Source organism: Biomphalaria glabrata, chromosome 10, assembly GCF_947242115.1.
Source record: "Biomphalaria glabrata chromosome 10, xgBioGlab47.1, whole genome shotgun sequence".
Lineage (NCBI taxonomy): Eukaryota > Metazoa > Mollusca > Gastropoda > Planorbidae > Biomphalaria > Biomphalaria glabrata.
The window spans coordinates 3,842,700-3,862,683 of record NC_074720.1 but is presented as its reverse complement, the minus strand read 5'-3'; the positions used below and the strand labels follow the sequence as shown (position 1 = coordinate 3,862,683).

General features: G+C 41.5%; 1 protein-coding gene across 3 annotated transcripts in view; it reads right to left on the bottom strand.

Annotated features, from left to right (window-relative positions):
• Window positions 1–19,984, bottom strand: part of LOC106073702 (low-density lipoprotein receptor-related protein 4-like) — a 90,457-nt gene that overhangs the window by 63,579 nt on the left and 6,894 nt on the right. For 2 of the 3 annotated variants that reach the window (XM_056043603.1, XM_056043605.1), the window contains exon 2: window positions 3,556–3,699. In XM_056043603.1, the coding sequence (XP_055899578.1) occupies window positions 3,556–3,699 (144 nt within the window). The remainder of the gene's footprint in view (window positions 1–3,555; window positions 3,700–19,984) is intronic. The other variant, XM_056043604.1, reaches the window with a different exon arrangement.

Sequence of the window (19,984 nt, the reverse complement as noted above, 5' to 3'; positions counted from 1 at the left end):
GCTAAGCAAAGAAATATATTTTCTAGAAGTTGACAATCTGTGTTATGCTTGGGAACAAGGCTACGATAGTGCTTAGCCCATTATGCCCCAAAACGAAGCAAGACAAGGTCAGAGGTTATCTACCCAGCAGCCTAATGAACCAGGAAAGTTCTAGAAGTGGAAGATAAGAGAGGGGCCACACCAAAATAACACGTTTCATTTTGGACGCGTGAAAGGGGGGGGGGAGGGATCAGGGCGTACATGGCGCGGGGCAGGAGCGGAGAGCTAGAGGAGGAGGGCGTACCCGACAGAAAAATTGTTCTTCGAATTAGAATTAAATTGAAGTTCTAGGGCCCCCAAAAAATAGAAAGATAATACACAGAAACCAACTGATGCTAAGACTGATGACATGAAGAGTTTCACAGGCAAACATGGGCCCAGAAGGGAACTGTGATTGGACTTGATCTTGGCTGTCTGACTTTGACAGATTACTCAGAAAATGTTTTGAGTTTCTTCTACGGGTGTATTAGATGTGTTTCAAATTATTTATGAACAAGACCTACACATTAAACAAGATGTAAGAACTAAGCCCTAAGACTGTTAGATACTTGAATACAGTTTAATGCATAAAGGCTACAGTCGAGTCTCTTTCCGCAATAAGATGTCACCGTGCGTTCCTAACACAAACAGACGAATAATAACATAATAATAATAAGGCTTGTCTTTGAGTCCGAAGTGAGGAATGCAGTATTTCCCCTGGCTGCACAGCCCCAGCTGTGGCCTACATATTTTGCCATATGCAGGGCAAGCATAGCCATTGTCCGCAGGTGGTCGATAAAAGGATAATAACATAAAAAAACTAAAAACAACTAATCCGTGACATCAGTGAATGTCGCGTTCAAAGTCCGTCAACTAAGGTGCGTCTCTGTACTAAGTGTCCACTGTACCAGCATGATGACAACAAGGGCCAGACTAGTTCTAGCAAGATGACACATCACATGGGCAAAGTGATGCTAGCATGATTGAGACACAAGGACCAAGTCTGGGACCAGGCTGATGATTGAGACACAAGGACCAGACTGATGATTGAGAAAAAGGACCAGGCTGATGATTGAGACACAAGGACCAGGCTGATGATTGAGACACAAGGACCAGACTGATGATTGAGACACAAGGACCAGACTGATGATTGAGACACAAGGACCAGACTGATGATTGAGACACAAGGACCAGGCTGATGATTGAGACACAAGGACCAGACTGATGATTGAGACACGACCAGACTGATGAATGAGACACAAGGACCAGACTGATGATTGATTCACAAGGACCAGACTGATGATTGAGACACAAGGACCAGACTGATGATTGAGACACAAGGACCAGACTGATGATTGAGACACAAAGACCAAGACTGGGACCAGGCTGATGTTTGAAACACAAGGACCAGACTGATGATTGAGACACAAGGACCAGACTGATGATTGAGACACAAGGACCAGACTGATGAATGAGACACAAGGACCAGGCTGATGATTGAGACACAAGGACCAGACTGATGAATGAGACACAAGGACCAGGCTGATGATTGAGACACAAGGACCAGACTGATGATTGAGACACAAGGACCAGACTGATGATTGAGACACAAGGACCAGACTGATGATTGAGACACAAGGACCAGGCTGATGATTGAGACACAAGGACCAGGCTGATGAATGAGACACAAGGATCAAGACTGGGACCAGGCTGATGATTGAGACACAAGGACCAAGACTGGGACCAGGCTGATGATTGAGACACAAGGACCAAGACTGGGACCAGGCTGATGATTGAGACACAAGAACCAAGACTGAGACAAGGCTGATGATTGAGACACAAGGACCAGACTGATGATTGAGACACAAGGACCAGGCTGATGATTGAGACACAAGGACAAGACTGATGATTGAGACACAAGGACCAGACTGATGAATGAGACACAAGGACCAAGACTGGGACCAGACTGATGATTGAGACACAAGGACCAGACTGATGATTGAGACACAAGGACCAGGCTGATGATTGAGACACAAGGACCAGGCTGATGAATGAGACACAAGGACCAAGACTGGGACCAGGCTGATGATTGAGACACAAGGACCAAGACTGGGACCAGGCTGATGATTGAGACACAAGGACCAGGCTGATGATTGAGACACAAGGACCAAGAATGATGATTGAGACACAAGGACCAATACTGGGACCAGGCTGATGATTGAGACACAAGGACCAAGACTGGGACCAGGATAATGATTGAGACACAAGGACCAGACTGATGATTGAGACACAAGGACCAAGACTGGGACCAGGCTGATGATTGAGACACAAGGACCAGACTGATTATTGAGACACAAGGACCAAGACTGTGACCAGGCTGATTGAGACACAAGGACCAGACTGATGATTGAGACACAAGGACCAAGACTGGGACCAGGCTGATGATTGAGACACAAGGACCAAGACTGGGACCAGGCTGATGATGAGACACAAGGACCAGACTGATGATTGAGACACAAGGACCAGGCTGATGAATGAGACACAATGACCAGACTGATGAATGAGACACAAGGACCAACTGGGGCCAGACTGATGATTGAGACACAATGACCAGACTGATGAATGAGACACAAGGACCAGGCTGATGATGGAGACACAATGACCTGACTGATGATTGAGACACAAGGACCAGGCTGATGATTGAGACACAATGACCAGACTGATGAATGAGACACAAGTACCAGGCTGATGATTGAGACACAATGACCAGGCTGATGATTGACACACAATGACCAGACTGATGATTGAGACACAATGACCAGACTGATGATTGAGACACAAGGACCAGGCTGATGAACGAGACACAAGGACCAGGCTGATGATTGAGACACAAGGACCAGACTGATGATTGAGACACAATGACCAGACTGATGATTGAGACACAAAAACCAGGCTGATGATTGAGACACAATGACCAGGCTGATGATTGAGACACAATGACCAGACTGATGATTGAGAAACAAGGACCAGGCTGATGATTGAGACACAAGGACCAGGCTGATGATTAAGACACAATGACCAGACTGATGATTGAGACACAATGACCAGACTGATGATTGAGACACATGGACCAGACTGATGATTGAGACACAAGGACCAGGATGATGATTGAGACACAATGACCAGGCTGATGATTGAGACACAATGACCAGACTGATGATTGAGACACAAGGACCAGGCTGATGATTGAGACACAATGACCAGACTGATGATTGAGACACAATGACCAGACTGATGATTGAGACACAAGGACCAGGCTGATGATTGAGACACAATGACCAGACTGATGATTGAGACACAATGACCAGACTGACGATTGAGACACAATGACCAGACTGATGAATGAGACACAAGGACCAGACTGATGATGGAGACACAAGGACCAGACTGATGATTGAGACACGAGGACCAGACTGATGATGGAGACACAAGGACCAAGACTGATTATTGAGACACAAGGAGCCGACTGGTACTCACCACACTCTTCGTCACTCCCATCCTCACAGTCCTCATCTCCGTCACAGACCCAGTTGTTGGGGATGCACACGCACTTGTTCCCACACATGAAGTCATTGTTGGGGCAGCTGTTGCATTCTGCGCTGGACAAGCCCACGGACACTGCTGGGGGAGATATAGAAATTGATGAGAACAAAATCCGGTAGAGAAATTTGTGCAGTAAACAAAGTTATGACTGAACATTATTTTAGTATTTCGCAATTCTAACAAAATGTTTAGGACTTAGTGCTTCTAACAAAATGTTTAGAACTTTGTGCTTCTAACAAAATGTTTAGGACTTCGTGTTTCTAACAAAATGTTTAGGACTTAGTGCTTCTAACAAAATGTTTAGGACTTTGTGCTTCTAACAAAATGTTTAGGACTTTGTGCTACTAACAAAATGTTTAGGACTTTGTGCTACTAACAAAATGTTTAGAACTTTGTGCTTCTAACAAAATGTTTAGGACTTCGTGTTTCTAACAAAATGTTTAGGACTTAGTGCTTCTAACAAAATGTTTAGGACTTTGTGCTACTAACAAAATGTTTAGGACTTTGTGCTTCTAACAAAATGTTTAGGACTTTGTGCTACTAACAAAATGTTTAGGACTTCGTGTTTCTAACAAAATGTTTAGGACTTAGTGCTTCTAACAAAATGTTTAGAACTTAGTGCTTCTAACAAAATGTTTAGAACTTTGTGTTTCTAACAAAATGTTAGAACAGCGGTTCTCAACCTTTTAAGTTCGGCGACCCCTTTTTACAATCCCCCACTCTGCCGCGACCCCCCCCCCAAACACACACATACAGCAATGGAAGAATAGACAATAACAATCCATATTTTTGATAGTCTTAGGCGACCCCTGGCAAATGGTCAATCGACCCCAAAAGGGGGTCGCGACCCACAGGTTGAGAACCCCTACGTTAGAAGGACTTTGTGCTTCTAAAAAAATATTACAAGGACTATGTGCTTCTAACAAAATGTATAGGGTCTAGGACATCAAACTTCATAAAAGAATATAAATTTCAACAAAAAGCTTACACAGTCACACACATCTAAAAATATCATTGACAACACACACGACATACGTTCAAAACCTGGCTAAATAAATAAGCTCTTCTGAGGTAAAAACAAAATTAAATTAAACGAAACGCACTTAAAATACGAGAAAATCATCAAAAGCATGTTTTGTAAACGTCAATTGATGTTAAGAGTCATTACATTTTTATTGGTGAAATGAGCATCACACGTTGTTTGTTGTATTTTTTTAAAAAATTACTTTTGAATAGCGCATCCTTTATGCTTTAGTTTGCGCTCTGGTCTATACTCTTTTGTGGACCTGTTGCGTGTGCCAGTTGGTCACAAACAAAATTAACCCTATCGCTCCGCCAATACAGTTACAACAAAATATCGTGGATGGCTGCTTGGTCGTGTGGTCTGAGCTCTGGACTGTCGTCTCGATGGTCCCTGGTTCGGACTCTTCCCCCTGTAGTACCCCCCCCCCCTTTTTCGCCGTCCTTAGTGAGGACGAAACAACCGAAACATGTAAAACACACAATCTCAAGTGGTTACAAATACTTAAAACAGGCTTGAAATCACAGCGCTTAGGTCAACACGAACTACTAGGGAACGAAAAAAATTGTTAGGAACATCTATGGTGCTACACAAGAGGTTGGAGGGCACGCATTAACCATGAGATATATCAATTGTATGAAGACCCACCGATAGTGACAGAAATAAATAGAAAGAACAGACTATAGGCAAAAAAAAACAAAAGGCAGGCGACCCAAAGGCAGACCCCGAATGCGGAGGCAGATCTACAACAGATTGGGGTTAGGGCATGGAGGCGAAAGGCCCAAGAGACATCTCAATGGAGGGATGTGTTGAAGCAGGCCAGAGCCCCCCATGAGCTGTAGCGCCACTAGGATGGATGGATGGCTAGGTCCTCTCATCACCCAAACAGCGGTTACAGCGTGTGCAACAAAGGTCTGTCTCGGACCAAAGCGAAGGTGGAGCCGTAACCATAACGTTTCAGAATTTATAACCACTACCAATAATTTGAATTAAATTTAAAAAATCGAATTTCTATAAAGATCCAAACAGGAGTATAAAATGTATTTCTACGTGAGAATACTTCACTATAAAAAATACGAAATATCAATTAATACAATAGATCTAAATTATTATAAACTAAGAGCTTGAGTTAAAACAAGGATATTTCTTTCTATTCTAGATAAAAACAAGGATGTTTGTAAAGAAAGTAAAGTTCCCCTTTTAGACCTTGTGGTCTATAGGGCAGATTGTGGCAGTTTCTGTTTCTTTATTGCCTGACATTTCTTCTTATATTAATATTGACTCAAACAGAATCATCTTGCAGGAGATGTCTATAAATAACGTGACAACACAGTGAAGGAACATATGTGTTCTTTTCTTCTCTTTATTTAACTTCATCAAACTAAACATAGATGTAGATTGTCAATGCAATACCAACTTGACTTCAATCTCTTGATAATATTCAACTTTTTACTGATACAACTTCAACTGATATCACATCACTTAAACAACTTAATGATACAACTTTAACCAGTGGACCCGCAACTGTCTAAGAACTCAGTACAATACAAGAACCAGTTACAATGCAAGGACCACAACTACCTTGCTTGCCCCAAAATTATACTTTTTAAAACTGTACTTTCCAGAATCCTAGAAACTTCTATTCTAAATATTTTAATAACTCTGACCTTCTAGAAACTGACGTATGTGATTTTTTTTTCCTGACATCTTTCCCTGAGGATTATAATGTTTGTTCTGCGTTTTCTTTGACCTGACCCAGGCTTCTAGAAGCAGGTCGAAATAGGTCACAGTATCGATTCGTGACACAGATGATGTAAAGGTCATCTGCTTCTGTGGCCAACTGTTAACGAGGGTGTCATGTGGCCAACACAACGACCAATCGCCGTTACTTTTTCCCATGTTTGCGGCTAGGGTTAATTCAAGGCTACTTGTGACTAGAGCACTTTTCAAGATGCTAGGTGGTGAAACATCAATCTTCTCGGTACAGATCGACAAGCTCCTAACGAGGTTCACCTGTTGAACTATCGATAGTTTGTTGCCAACTCCATTTGTACGGAGACACTGACATCAATTCATGGCGTTTTATGAAGCACGCCCAGGAGCTACGCATTGAATCCTCTCCACACTTTCTATTCGGAGCTCCAGTTCGACTCCTCACTAATCTAATTAAGTTTACATCGCTCACCAACTAACCACAACATGAAAGAACAAAGATGTTGAAGAGTCTCCCCCATCTCTCTCGCAATGCTATACGCCTCATCTGTTTCCTATCTATTATCTCACAGTTATGTAAGTGAGCCGACACCGAGCGCCAACGCAAAGTCTTAATGATCCACCAACACAGCGCCAACCACACAAAAATGTGCCCCCCCCCCGCTCCAACAATTTCCCTGTAACACAGGGGTTCTCAACCTGTGGGTCGCGCCCCCCTTGGGGGTCAATTGACGATCTGTCAGGGGTCGCCAAAGACCATCGAAAAAATGGATTGTTTGTATCTATTCTTCTATTGCTTTATGTGTGTGTGTGGGGGGGGGTCGCGGTAGACAGGGGGATTGTAAAAAGGGGTCGCCGCGCTTAAAAGGTTGAGAATCGCTGCAGTGTAACACAAGCCAACCCGTTTGCAGCCCAAGGCCAACCCTCTTACGAAAACTTCTCCAGATCTAAAACTTTCGAAGCTTTAATGTACATTTTTTTTGTGTGCTCTGAAATTAAAGACATCAGAAACAAAACGCCGAGCAGGCAATTAAGGATACCGCATTCTTTCACCTGGCCACAATATTTATCTGGCTGCTCGCGATCAAAAGGATGTTATTACATCTGATTGGGCGATGCTGCTCCCGTTGGATTCCAGCCCTCAGACCAAGAATTGATACAATCACTGGGCAGTGAAACCTTCCCGTCTAGTCTTGACACAGAAAAAAAGTAAAGAGATAGCGTAAAATCTCTTAATAAATTCTTAGCTCTTGGCAACCAAGCTCTTAAACTCTTAACGAACCCTCAATTCAATAACTATTCTTTTACCTTTTACTTTAACTTAACTCTTTCTCTCCTAACAGACGATACCAACGTTGATTCCACCAGAATGTGGTAAATAATTACGGAGAGAAAGAGTTAAGCGAAACACAAATTACCTCTTTACTCTCAATAAATTAACTCCAGATTCTCATTTCAATTTTTTTTTAAATACTTATTTCTTAACTCTCTAATCAAGTCCTAAAAACACAACTCTCAATCCAACAGCTCAACTCTTAACAGCTTAAACCTTAGCTCAACTCTTAAAAAACGCCACTCCTAACCCCAAACTCTACTCTTAAATAGCCAGCTAGTTTCTTAACTCTCAACCCATAACAAATACATTATCAACTCTTAACTCAACTAAAGCTCCAACACTTTTAACTCTCTGCACATCCCTTTTCCTTAAGACAGTGTTTCCCAAACTGTGATCCGTGGGATCCTAGATTTCCGCGAGGCCTGAATAGGTGTCCCACGAACTACTGGAATAATTGACTAGTAGGCCACCACGTGAATTAACCCCACTGATAAAAAAAATAATTAAGCAATGTTTTCCGCTAAACACGCATAATGTAAGAAGTGTTCCGTTAAGGAAAAAATGTTTGGGAATCACTGTCCTAAAAGTTAGTCATTTAGATAAGACCAAAAAAAAAATGCTCGGAGTCCCCATATGTTGTGAGATAACTTTTATAACGCAGTTTAAGGGGCGAACCAAAAAAGTTGGAAGGGAAAAGTCTTATGAGTGAAGAAAGTATTTCTTTGAGACATTGTCAAGGAAAACGTTCCCCTTTCAGACCAGGCGGTCTATCGGTCAGATGATGTTAAATTCATGTTTCTTTGGTCAACAGTTAACGAGCAAGGTGTCATGTGTCCAGCACAACGACCAACCGCCTTTGCTTTGAACAACCCAAGTCAAGTACCCATTTGAGTTGGATGGACTCAGGGGCGCCCTAAAATTTCCCGAAATTCGAAAATTCCAGTCTTCGCCGAGATTCGAACCCAGGACGCCAGGTTCGGAAGCCAAGCGCTAAACCACTCAGCCAACGCGAACCTTTCAGTCAAGGAAAAAGAGCAAGAAAATACAAGAGAATGAGACCCTCGGGCGAGGGGAAAAAGTTATCAAAACAAAAACGGATTGTGTAAAACATTTTTGTGAAAAGTAATTAGAAAATGTATAAATAAATTCTTCGAAAATTAAGTAGTGTCCACGGACCCAAGGGAGTGTGTTTTTTTTAAAGACCATGACTAAAAAGAACAGGTCACGATGTTTTGACTTCCCCCCACTAAACTGCATCTATAATGTCCACCAAGTTCTGATGGGTAACTGACTTCCTGTTGGGGAAAAAGACAGTTGTTGAATGTTGGCCTCACAAAAGGGGAAACGATATTTATTAGAAGCAAAAGACAAACAGAAGCTTTAGAACTTGCCATTTATAACAACATGGCCGGTAGGAACCTTTACATTTATATTTGCCTCATTGAAAAATTAAACCATGTTGATCTAATCTTTTTTTAAACTAAGGGGACTTCACTCTTATTAACTTTTAAACAAACGACAATAAAGTTTTAAACTTATAAGTGCCTTAGAATTTTTATAATTTAGAGAAGAAACTTATTGGGTTTCATTTGTACAAGTTCGACATTGGAATATATCTTAAGTAATTAATATCTTAATGCTAATTGTAATAAGGTATCCATGCAGGATTAAAGTGTCCTACCAAATTTAATTCAATAATCGTGAAATGTACATATGAGGAGTGTTTAAACTTAATAGGGGATGTTAATCCATAATTCATTCGAATGACAATTGATGAAAAATATAAGATAATTAAGATAAGCAACAATATTATCTTATAAGCTACAGAGCGTAATGAGCAGCATGAATTGGACGTCAATGAGACAAGATATCCTAAGACTGCTAAGGGGAAAGTCCCACAATCAATGTTTATTTCCTCTCTTCCCCTTCGCAATGGCCTGGTGGTATCTCTCTACAGTCTCCACCCATTACCAGCACCCCAAAACATACTCAAACAATGATGATCGCTGAGGCTAAAAGGGAAAAACAAAAAATAGGCCTGGGAGTCTGGGGGTCACATGGAAAGAAGAAACACTCTCTGTTACTAGGGGCCGCTCCCGCTAATGATATTTTCGTTCCCCCCCCCCTCTCAAATGATCTCCCAAAATCTTCACAGCAGAACAAGGCCATCCAATGTTGGCCATGGCCAAGAAGAAAGGGGAGATAAGAGATGCGGCATGCAAACACATCCCCCCCCCTCCTGCCCAAGCCTTCAGACAAGATGCTACTATAGTGTAAATATATGCAAGCCGTGACTCTGGGAGGGGGGGGGAGATAAACATTAAATACTTCAGGGAGAGTGGGAAGAGTCCACAGGAAGAGAGAGAGATACATTAGTCTAATGGAAATGTACCCTCCCTGGAGTGAGTTCAACATACTTTCTCCAAACACAACAAGATAAGCCCTTACATCGCGATAGTTTACAGTCTGATCTATCCAAAGGCGTTATATCGAAGACATTAAAGATTCAAGGGGGTGGCGGGGGAGACCACTCACTTGAAAAGTAGAGATAAACACATGAAACTATGGGAACCCCAGGCACATCGCTTCGGGAGTTTGAAAACATACAAATCGTGCAACACCGTACGTTCTTGACAAAAGCATTAGCAATGTCCAGATTGTGCATAACAATCACGTGGTGGCCGAGAAGCATGATACAAAAATAAAATATTTATAAAAAATCCAAATATAAAACCCCAAAAGAAACAATAAATAAATAAAAAAGATACATTAAAATAAAGTATTACGAGGTGTGGTGGTCGAGAGGTAGAGCGTTTAGCTTCCAAGCCGAGGGGTCTCCGGTGTCGAATTAAAGTGAACACTGGGATTTTGAATTTTTGAGGATTTTTAAGGACGCCCCTGATTCCACTCAACTCTGATGGGTACCTGACATTAATTGATGAAAGAAAAGGCGTTTGGTCGTTGTTCTGGCCGAATGATACCTTTGTTAACCATAGATTACTTTTAAATTATCTACAAAGTCTGAAAAAAGGTACTTAAATATTTGTTTAAATATTGTGTCGTAGTGTAAAAACAATATGATTACCTTCCTTCTCTCCCAGCTGGACAATGTCATAACGTAATGTATACATTAAGACAGTGGTTCCCAAACTTTTTCCTTAACGGAACACTTCACGCATTCTGAGTATTGAGAAGAACACTTTGCTTATTTTTGTAGAGAGATTAATTCATGTGGTGGCTACTAGTTAATTATTCCAGTAGTCTGTGGAACACCTATTCAGCCCACGTAGAACACCTGTTCAGGCCTCGCGGAAGACTAAGGTTCCACGGAACACAGTTTTGGGAAACACTGCCGTAAGATAATTGTGTTATGCGTGATATCGCTACGTTTTGCCAACGTCAAATCGATTGTTCAATGTGTTCAATATCTATGTTCTCACCCTGTTGTTGATTGGCAATGAACAGTGTTATGTAAAGAATCAGCCAACAGAGGGTAGTGAGGACATGCTATTTATTTCAAGATTTCAACTCTTTATTTTCTAGTTAACCCTTAAAGTGCTGAGCTGTTTTACAATGAGTTCATACAAAATGGAATTACGGTTCTAAAGTTTGGAGGCTAAACTACCACACGCGCCTTAAGGGTTAAGAAATGCCTTTGACTATGTTGACAGCTTTTGTAACTGTAAAATTTGTGGACAAGTACGCAATAAAAAAATATTCAAAGACGTTTAAACTATATTTATTATCCCATAAAAAACATCGTGGGTTTGATTTGACGTTATTTTTGTTACCGGCCGTTGACTTCAAGCACCAAACGGCTGGTAGACAACCTAACAATTGTAGGTGTAATGTATCTTAACTAATAAAACTTCAAAAAACTTGAATAACTTCCTTTTGTGGACAAACCTATACAGAACTTTATTTATAATCTAGACGAAATCAAGTTAATATGAAATCCAATAAATGTAGTAGACTTTAGTAATGATATTTCTTAACAAAATCTAGCTACAAAAACACATCCTTTCAGTCTCACGTTCTTGAGTCGATTGTCCTAACTAAGACCAAATGACGAAAACTCCACCTATATTGCATCATTCACAAACAATCGCTAACCTCTTTTCCCCGTCACAGAAACACACACACACACACTCCATAGTAGTTATGTAGAAGAGAAAGTACAGAAGTCAAAAAGGTAAAGGGGCGGGAAAGGCACGGAGATCAAATTGGAAGCGACTGTATTTTTGTTTAAATACAACACCTAATGTCTCGTAAGTTCTCAATATTCAAAGACATCGCTCCTCGTAGTACTAGACTAATGTTTAGATCTTCTAGGGTGCGCACGTGCAGATCTCGTGAGTGTCATAACCCAATCAGAAGATCGTTTACAACTGAACGCTAAGACACTTTTTTGTCAAACAGCAGCCAATGGAATTCGCTTTGTAACTTACACCCATACCAACCGACTTAGGTCTTCCCGCGCTGTTCGGCGCTTAGAGAGGCAAGCTCTTTCCACAGAGATTCAGCCATAGGCTATCCCCATAACCTCTTTCCAGCTGCGCCCACGGATTTGAGGTCTTCTAAGAAGACATCCCAAACGAAGAGTTTCAAGACAGGATTAGTCTAGTGATCGGACCTTATCATGTTGTGCCAACTACTGTAAAACAAAATGCAAACTAAAACTCTATGGCCATGCCATACCACAAGTTCTTCAGGGCCAGCAAAAACCTTTCTTCAGGGAACAGTACCAGGAAAAAAGAAGAAGCAGCAGAGACATAGCGATTGGAAGACAACATAAAAGAATGGAAGGGCCTGACATGTCTGATTTTGGTGTAGGCCAAATCGTACAGACTCTCAATATTTATAAAAATATCGACCGACAAAAATGGTCTTTCTAGATCGGAACACAATTTGACGAGTTATTAACCAGATCAAAAAGTGTGGAGTTACTTTCTTCTACAATCAAAAGGATATTAAGACAAACTGTAAAATTTGCTTCAATCTTAATCTACACGTAAGTCAGCAGTTTTTAACTCAAAGTTGTAACTTTTTTTTTTTAAAATGGTTTATGAAAATTAAAAATGAAGTTTTTGAGACCCCTCCAAAAAAAAAAGTCCCACAAAAGAATGGATCTTTAATTAAAAATCTAGAACACGGTGTTGGTGGAAAAAAAAAAACATTTATCAAACGCCCCTGACATCTGACATGTACATGTCATTTCAAATCGTTTTCAATATCTTTCAGTCTATATCAGTTGGTTGCTTAAAATCATCCACAAACGTCTAAATTATCTTTAAGGTCATGATAAATGTGCAGATTCAGCCCTAGTGACCTAGTCTTGCACGTTCAATGATATGTTTCTTCTAATGCAAAGTTTCCCAAACTGTGTTCCCTGGAACCCCAATGTTCATTGAGACCTGAATAGGTGTTTCAGGAACTACTGGAGTAATTTAACTAGTACGCCACCACGTGAATTAATCTCTATAAAAAAAATAAGCAAAGTGTTCCGCTAAATTCTCAGAATGTACGAAGTGTTCCGCTAAATACCCCGAATGTGCGAAAGTGTTCCGTTAAATTCTCAGAATGTACGAAGTGTTCCGCTAAATTCTCAGAAGGCACGGAGCGTTCCGATAAATACCCCGAATGTGCGAAAGTGTTCCGTTAAGGAAAAGGTTTGGGAAACACTGTTCAAATGAAACAACTTATTACTAAGCCAATCTCTTGTACCAGCTAGTCAGTGAATAGAAACACAAAATTAATGGAACAGTGTATTTGTTTTTTTAAACATAAACAAACACACAATTGGACTTTTCTCTCTACTTTGTTCATCTATCTCATTCGTCACGTCTCTGTTCACAAAGCGAACCCAGAATGCAGTCTTCAACAAGCACAAACCTAAAACTGCAATTTTCAGAGTAATGGCCGGAACAGGCACGCGCTTGTGGCGGACAAAGTCATCACGTGACAGTAAAAAAAAAAAAAGATAGCAGACGATAATCACGCTGCTCAGCGGGACAGCAAAGACAAAAAAAAATACAACTAAATCTATTCGTCGCCAGAGTGAGTTGTAGATGTGGTGATTACTACTCACGCGTAACTACTTTGAATGTGACAGACAGACAGCGAAATCTTAAGATATGTAACAAACTTATGGTCGATTCTTGATGGGCTTCGGCTTTGGGTTGTAGCTCCAGACAGCTAGTCGAAGTTATTCTTGTAAATGTTTTACTTAGAGCTTTGGATTGTAGCTCCTGACAAAACAAAAAAATGGGAATAATAAGCTTATTCGAATAAAAGTAAAGTAGTATAATCACCCTTTCAGACATTGCGATCTATAAGGGCAGATGATGTAAAGGTCATCTCTTTCTGTGGCCCACGATTAACGAGGGTGTCATGTGGCCAGCACAACGTCCAACCGCCTTTACGTTTCACCAACTAATGGCAGGTACCCACTAGAACTGGGTGGACTCAGAGGCACCGAAAGATCCCGAAAATAATCATTCTTCACCAGGTTTCGAACCCGGGACTGCTGATTCGGAAGCCAAGCGATTTACCATTTAGCCACCGCGCCTCCTTATTGAAATATAAAGCGCAAATAACAGAGAGGGGGGGGTTGATGAGGAAAAAAAAAGTTTTCGCTGCCTCTATTCTCCGTCCCAGGTGTCTCTCCATGTAGAATTTATAACATACTTCCTCACTAGATCTACCTCCGTTTAGATAACTGCTCGTTTCCGCCTCTGCGCGGGTAAGAAACCAATAGATAACAACTGGGAAAGTTTAGTTGTTTTTTTTGTATACTAGTCTCCATTAAATTCTTGTTCCAGAAGGTTTTTTTGCTTCTTCAGTAAAAACAAACAAACAAACACAAAAATCCCCCCCCCCCCGCCCCATGTGTTGGTGATATCATGAAACACAAGACTGACTATCAATGATTCTCAGCACACGGCTAAAAAAAAAAAAAAAAAAATCAGACACAGGAAGATTGGCGTCCCAAGAGACTCCGAAAGAACAAAAAATCCCGACATTTGACCTCATGAGACGTGACATTGAGTCAGATAAGGAATTTTTGGAGAAGTCAACATTCAATTTTATTTCGAAGTATATTTTTTGAAGAATGACTAAAATGAGTTCATCACTCACACTTCGCATTTGTAGTGAATTATATAGTCAAAGAATAGTGCTCTCTAATGCAGCCCAACAGGCAGAGAAGGTTTTTTTTCACAAAGTTTCTATTAACTCGCTCTGTAGGTTTCTAACAAGTTGTTTAGATTTTTGCAATCATTTTTTTTAAATCAGATCTAATCATACAAACTCAGATCGAATCATACAAACTTAGATCTAATCATACAAACTCAGATCTTATTATACAAACTCAGAACTAATCATACAAATTCAGATCTAATCATACAAACTCAGATTTAATCATACAAACTCAGATCTAATCATACAAACTCAGAACTAATCATACAAACTCAGATCTAATCATACAAACTCAGAACTAATCATACAAACTCAAATCTAATCATACAAACTCAAATCTAATCATACAAACTCAGAACTAATCATACAAACTCAGAACTAATCATACAAATTCAGATCTAATCATACAAACTCATATTCATACAAGCTTATGTTCGATGACAACACATGAATCAATAAAAATAAAATCAAACCAATTAATTAATCAATTAGTCGTAATTAATTTTGTCTTAATATAGAATACATAGAAAATATTTTCTTCTTAGACCACTTGTACTCATCCAATCGTCATCAAATTCTGCATACAAGCTCATGCTCGATGACAACACATATATCAAACAATAAAATCAACCAATTAATCAATTAGCTGTAATTAATTAATTTTGACTTTTTAAAAAGAGAATATATAGAAAACATTCACTTATCTAAGGGGAGATAATCATTATACAGAAAAACTTTGTAATGGATTTGTTAATTAACATTATCACCATTTTCACAATTGATTTTCCTACTAGTTAAGCTTGTTGCTAAAGTCACTACATTGGATAACCCATAAAAATCATGCATCCCCTTTCTTTCATAACTTGTAATGGGAGGCAAATCATTATCCCATAGACTGCAGCAGGGGGGTGTAATCACGTGAAAGGGCAGCACCTCGCAACAAGTGTTTACATGTATGGACATACTCTTCAACAAACCATCAGCACATCACGGTCGGTCCCATCAGAGGGGGGAGGGTGACTACATTTTCTTTTATCCAACAAACAATCCGTATGTTAGTGAAAATGTGTGCTACTTAAAAAAAAAAAAAAACCACAATATTTTAAAAGTAATCAGTATTCATTCACTACTTTTGACACAATAATTCATTCACGACATATGAAACAACATAGACATAAGTACAGTTGCTTATTTGAAATGTCGACTTCGGATTTAAAACTGTCGAATCCAAAATTAACTGATGAACGCTTTTGCCAGGCTCCACATTAACTAGGAAAAGAACCCTGAAACTTACTTCAGTTTGCATTCACTTTAAAAACAATTCAACTAACATAACCCCAAGAAAGAAACATGGTTAGTATAATTCCTTTGGATGTGATCATGTGTACTTATTTAGAGTTCGCGCTTCTGAGGTAACCATGAACAAAACTATGTCGGATAATTGGTTTTTATTATCTGAATATATTCAGCTGTAACCACGAAAAAATCCAATGCAGTTAAGGTTATAGATAGGGGAGTCAAAGCTGAGACCTGAAGCGAGTGAAACAAAGCTTAGTGTAGCTTTAAGTGAGTTGTAGTGTGTTAATATTGTTTAGAGATATACTATTCCATTTGTGATTTTATATTAATTTTATCTGAGGTCAATTTCTGTATATACTGTCCATAAAAGTTCAGTTCAGGCTTTATTCAGGAGTTCTGTATAAAGAAATGAATACGCCCGCAAAGGTTTAGCTGGACTACATGTCTGGAGTTACCGAACATAACGACAGTGTATCCACTGTTAAGTTAGCCTTGGTTGGCAACCCAATGAGAAGAACAATAGTCCAAACATTCGATCAGTGGCGTAGCTAGGAAATGGCCATCATTTGGGGGCCCGGAAGGAGGGACCTCTTTGGGGGCCCCTGTCCCTGCATGCTGCGCAATATTTAATGTAAAAAAAATCCACTCAATTGGAGGCCCCCATCAAGTATGGGCCCGGGGGGGATTTTCAAATTCTCCCCCTCCCTTCCCCACCCTAGCTACGCCTCTGTCTTGGGTGCGTTGTGGCGAAAGCAAAAGATGTTCACGACTGGTGAATGAGGTCCATTGTCACAGGGTTGCAGTGGCGTAGCTAGGGATTTGTTGCCCCCGGGGGGAGGGGGGGGGCTTGACCTTAAAGGCCCCTGCATTTTGACATTGGACATCATGACATGAGATAATCGCGAAATATTTAACGTAAAAACAAATTCCGTCCACTCATTGGGAGGGGGCTCTCAAGTGGTTGCTCGGGGGGGGGGGATTTTCAAATGTTGAACCCCCCCCTCCACTCACCCTAACTACGCCACTGCAAGGTTGAGTATTCAAATTAAGTTAAAAGTTCACAAGTCAAAGTCGCCAGTTAACTACAAAAACTAATGATACCATTCAACGCTAATGAATGAGCGACGAAAGACATAAGTGATGAAAGCCAATAGAAGAGCGACTATTTGCATTCCACAGAGGCAATGTTCTAAATGCATGGCACCCTCTTCTTATTCAAAGGGGTATCCTTGGCCTACTGCCATTCCCAGACGCAGATGACCTTTGAGCGCGCACACTCACGCAAACTCACATACAAGCCGCTAACCTGTACCATCAGGTGTAGATGTAGACACCGGCAAGTACTCACGAGAAGGTACCGAGATCAGACAACCCCCCTCCCCCCCCCGGCTTTCTTCCTTTTCATCTACACTGGGAGGGGGGGCGGGGGTGAGGTAGAAAAGATAAAAAAAAAATTTGGAACAATGTAGTAGAAAGTGGGAGCGTGAAGGGGTGGTGGTGGGTGTAGGGCGTGTGTGGTAAACACATAGAGTGACGCAGTCTTTATGGCGAGTTCCTGGGAGAACAAGATGCCTACGTTTGGTGGCATGCCATAAAATAGAGAGTTAATAGCCCAACAGTCCCAAGTGTTTCAAACAGTTTTGAGTTTTTTCTTTTGTTTTTTTTTGTCTCGAGAGAGAGAGAGAGATCAACACAATCTAAAGTCTAAATAGTTTAGCAATACTTTCATAAATATTCTAAGTAATTTGGACTTACTGTGTAGCGTAGATGTTTGAATGGTTCAGAATTACGGTGTTCTAATGCCGTAACATTTTTTCACACCAAAGAGTTTTACTTTAAAAAGAATGGTTTCAAGCATGAATTAAAATTATGTAATGAACACCTTTATGAAAAAGCGACTTGACCTCACAAGAATAAAGGGTGGAGTGGTTTCGAAGTGGCTTCCGAACAGATTGGAATCCTCGGTGAAGACTGAGGTTTCGGGCTTATTAGGGCACCTCTGAGTCCACCCATCTCTAAATGGTACCTCACAATAGTTGTGGAAAAGCAAAGATGGTTGGTCTTTGTGCTGACCACGTGATACCTACGTTAACCGTGAGACACAGAAACATGTCAACTTTACACCCCTTAGATCGCAAGGTCTCTATAGTCACTAAAACGTCTAGAGCTACGGACATGTGTCGTGAATCTCTAGGCTTTCAAATTTCTGAATGTAAGGAACAGTACCAGGAAAAGAGTCAATGAATGGACGAGAGAGTCACGGAATGGAGGAGAGAGTCAAGGAATGGAGGAGAGAGTCAAGGAATGGAGGAGAGAGTCAAGGAATGGAGGAGGGAGTCAAGGAATGGAGGAGAGAGTCAAGGAATGGAGGAGGGAGTCAAGGAATGGAGGAGGGAGTCAAGGAAAGGAGGAGGGAGTCAAGGAATGGAGGAGGGAGTCAAGGAATGGAGGAGAGAGAGTCACGGAATGGAGGAGAGAGTCAAGGAATGGAGGAGGGAGTCAAGGAATGGAGGAGAGAGTCAAGGAATGGAGGAGAGAGAGTCACGGAATGGAGGAGAGAGTCAAGGAATGGAGGAGGGAGTCAAGGAATGGAGGAGAGAGTCAAGGAATGGAGGAGAGAGTCAAGGAATGGAGGAGAGAGTCAAGGAATGGAGGAGGGAGTCAAGGAATGGAGGAGAGAGTCAAGGAATGGAGGAGGGAGTCAAGGAATGGAGGAGAGAGAGTCACGGAATGGAGGAGAGAGTCAAGGAATGGAGGAGGGAGTCAAGGAATGGAGGAGGGAGTCAAGGAATGGAGGAGGGAGTCAATGAATGGAGGAGGGAGTCAATGAATGGAGGAGGGAGTCAAGGAATGGAGGAGGGAGTCAAGGAATGGAGGAGGGAGTCAATGAATGGAGGAGGGAGTCAAGGAATGGAGGAGAGAGTCACGGAATGGAGGAGAGAGTCAAGGAATGGAGGAGGGAGTCAAGGAATGGAGGAGAGAGTCACGGAATGGAGGAGAGAGTCAAGGAATGGAGGAGGGAGTCAAGGAATGGAGGAGAGAGTCAAGGAATGGAGGAGAGAGTCAAGGAATGGAGGAGAGAGTCAAGGAATGGAGGAGGGAGTCAAGGAATGGAGGAGAGAGTCAAGGAATGGAGGAGGGAGTCAAGGAATGGAGGAGAGAGAGTCACGGAATGGAGGAGAGAGTCAAGGAATGGAGGAGGGAGTCAAGGAATGGAGGAGGGAGTCAAGGAATGGAGGAGGGAGTCAATGAATGGAGGAGGGAGTCAAGGAATGGAGGAGAGAGTCAAGGAATGGAGGAGGGAGTCAAGGAATGGAGGAGGGAGTCAATGAATGGAGGAGGGAGTCAAGGAATGGAGGAGAGAGTCACGGAATGGAGGAGAGAGTCAAGGAATGGAGGAGGGAGTCAAGGAATGGAGGAGAGAGTCACGGAATGGAGGAGAGAGTCAAGGAATGGAGGAGGGAGTCAAGGAATGGAGGAGAGAGTCACGGAATGGAGGAGAGAGTCACGGAATGGAGGAGGGAGTCAAGGAATGGAGGAGGGAGTCAAGGAATGGAGGAGAGAGAGTCACGGAATGGAGGAGAGAGTCAAGGAATGGAGGAGAGAGTCAAGGAATGGAGGAGAGAGTCAAGGAATGGAGGAGAGAGAGTCACGGAATGGAGGAGAGAGTCAAGGAATGGAGGAGAGAGAGTCACGGAATGGAGGAGAGAGTCAAGGAATGGAGGAGAGAGTCAAGGAATGGAGGAGGGAGTCACGGAATGGAGGAGAGAGTCAAGGAATGGAGGAGGGAGTCACGG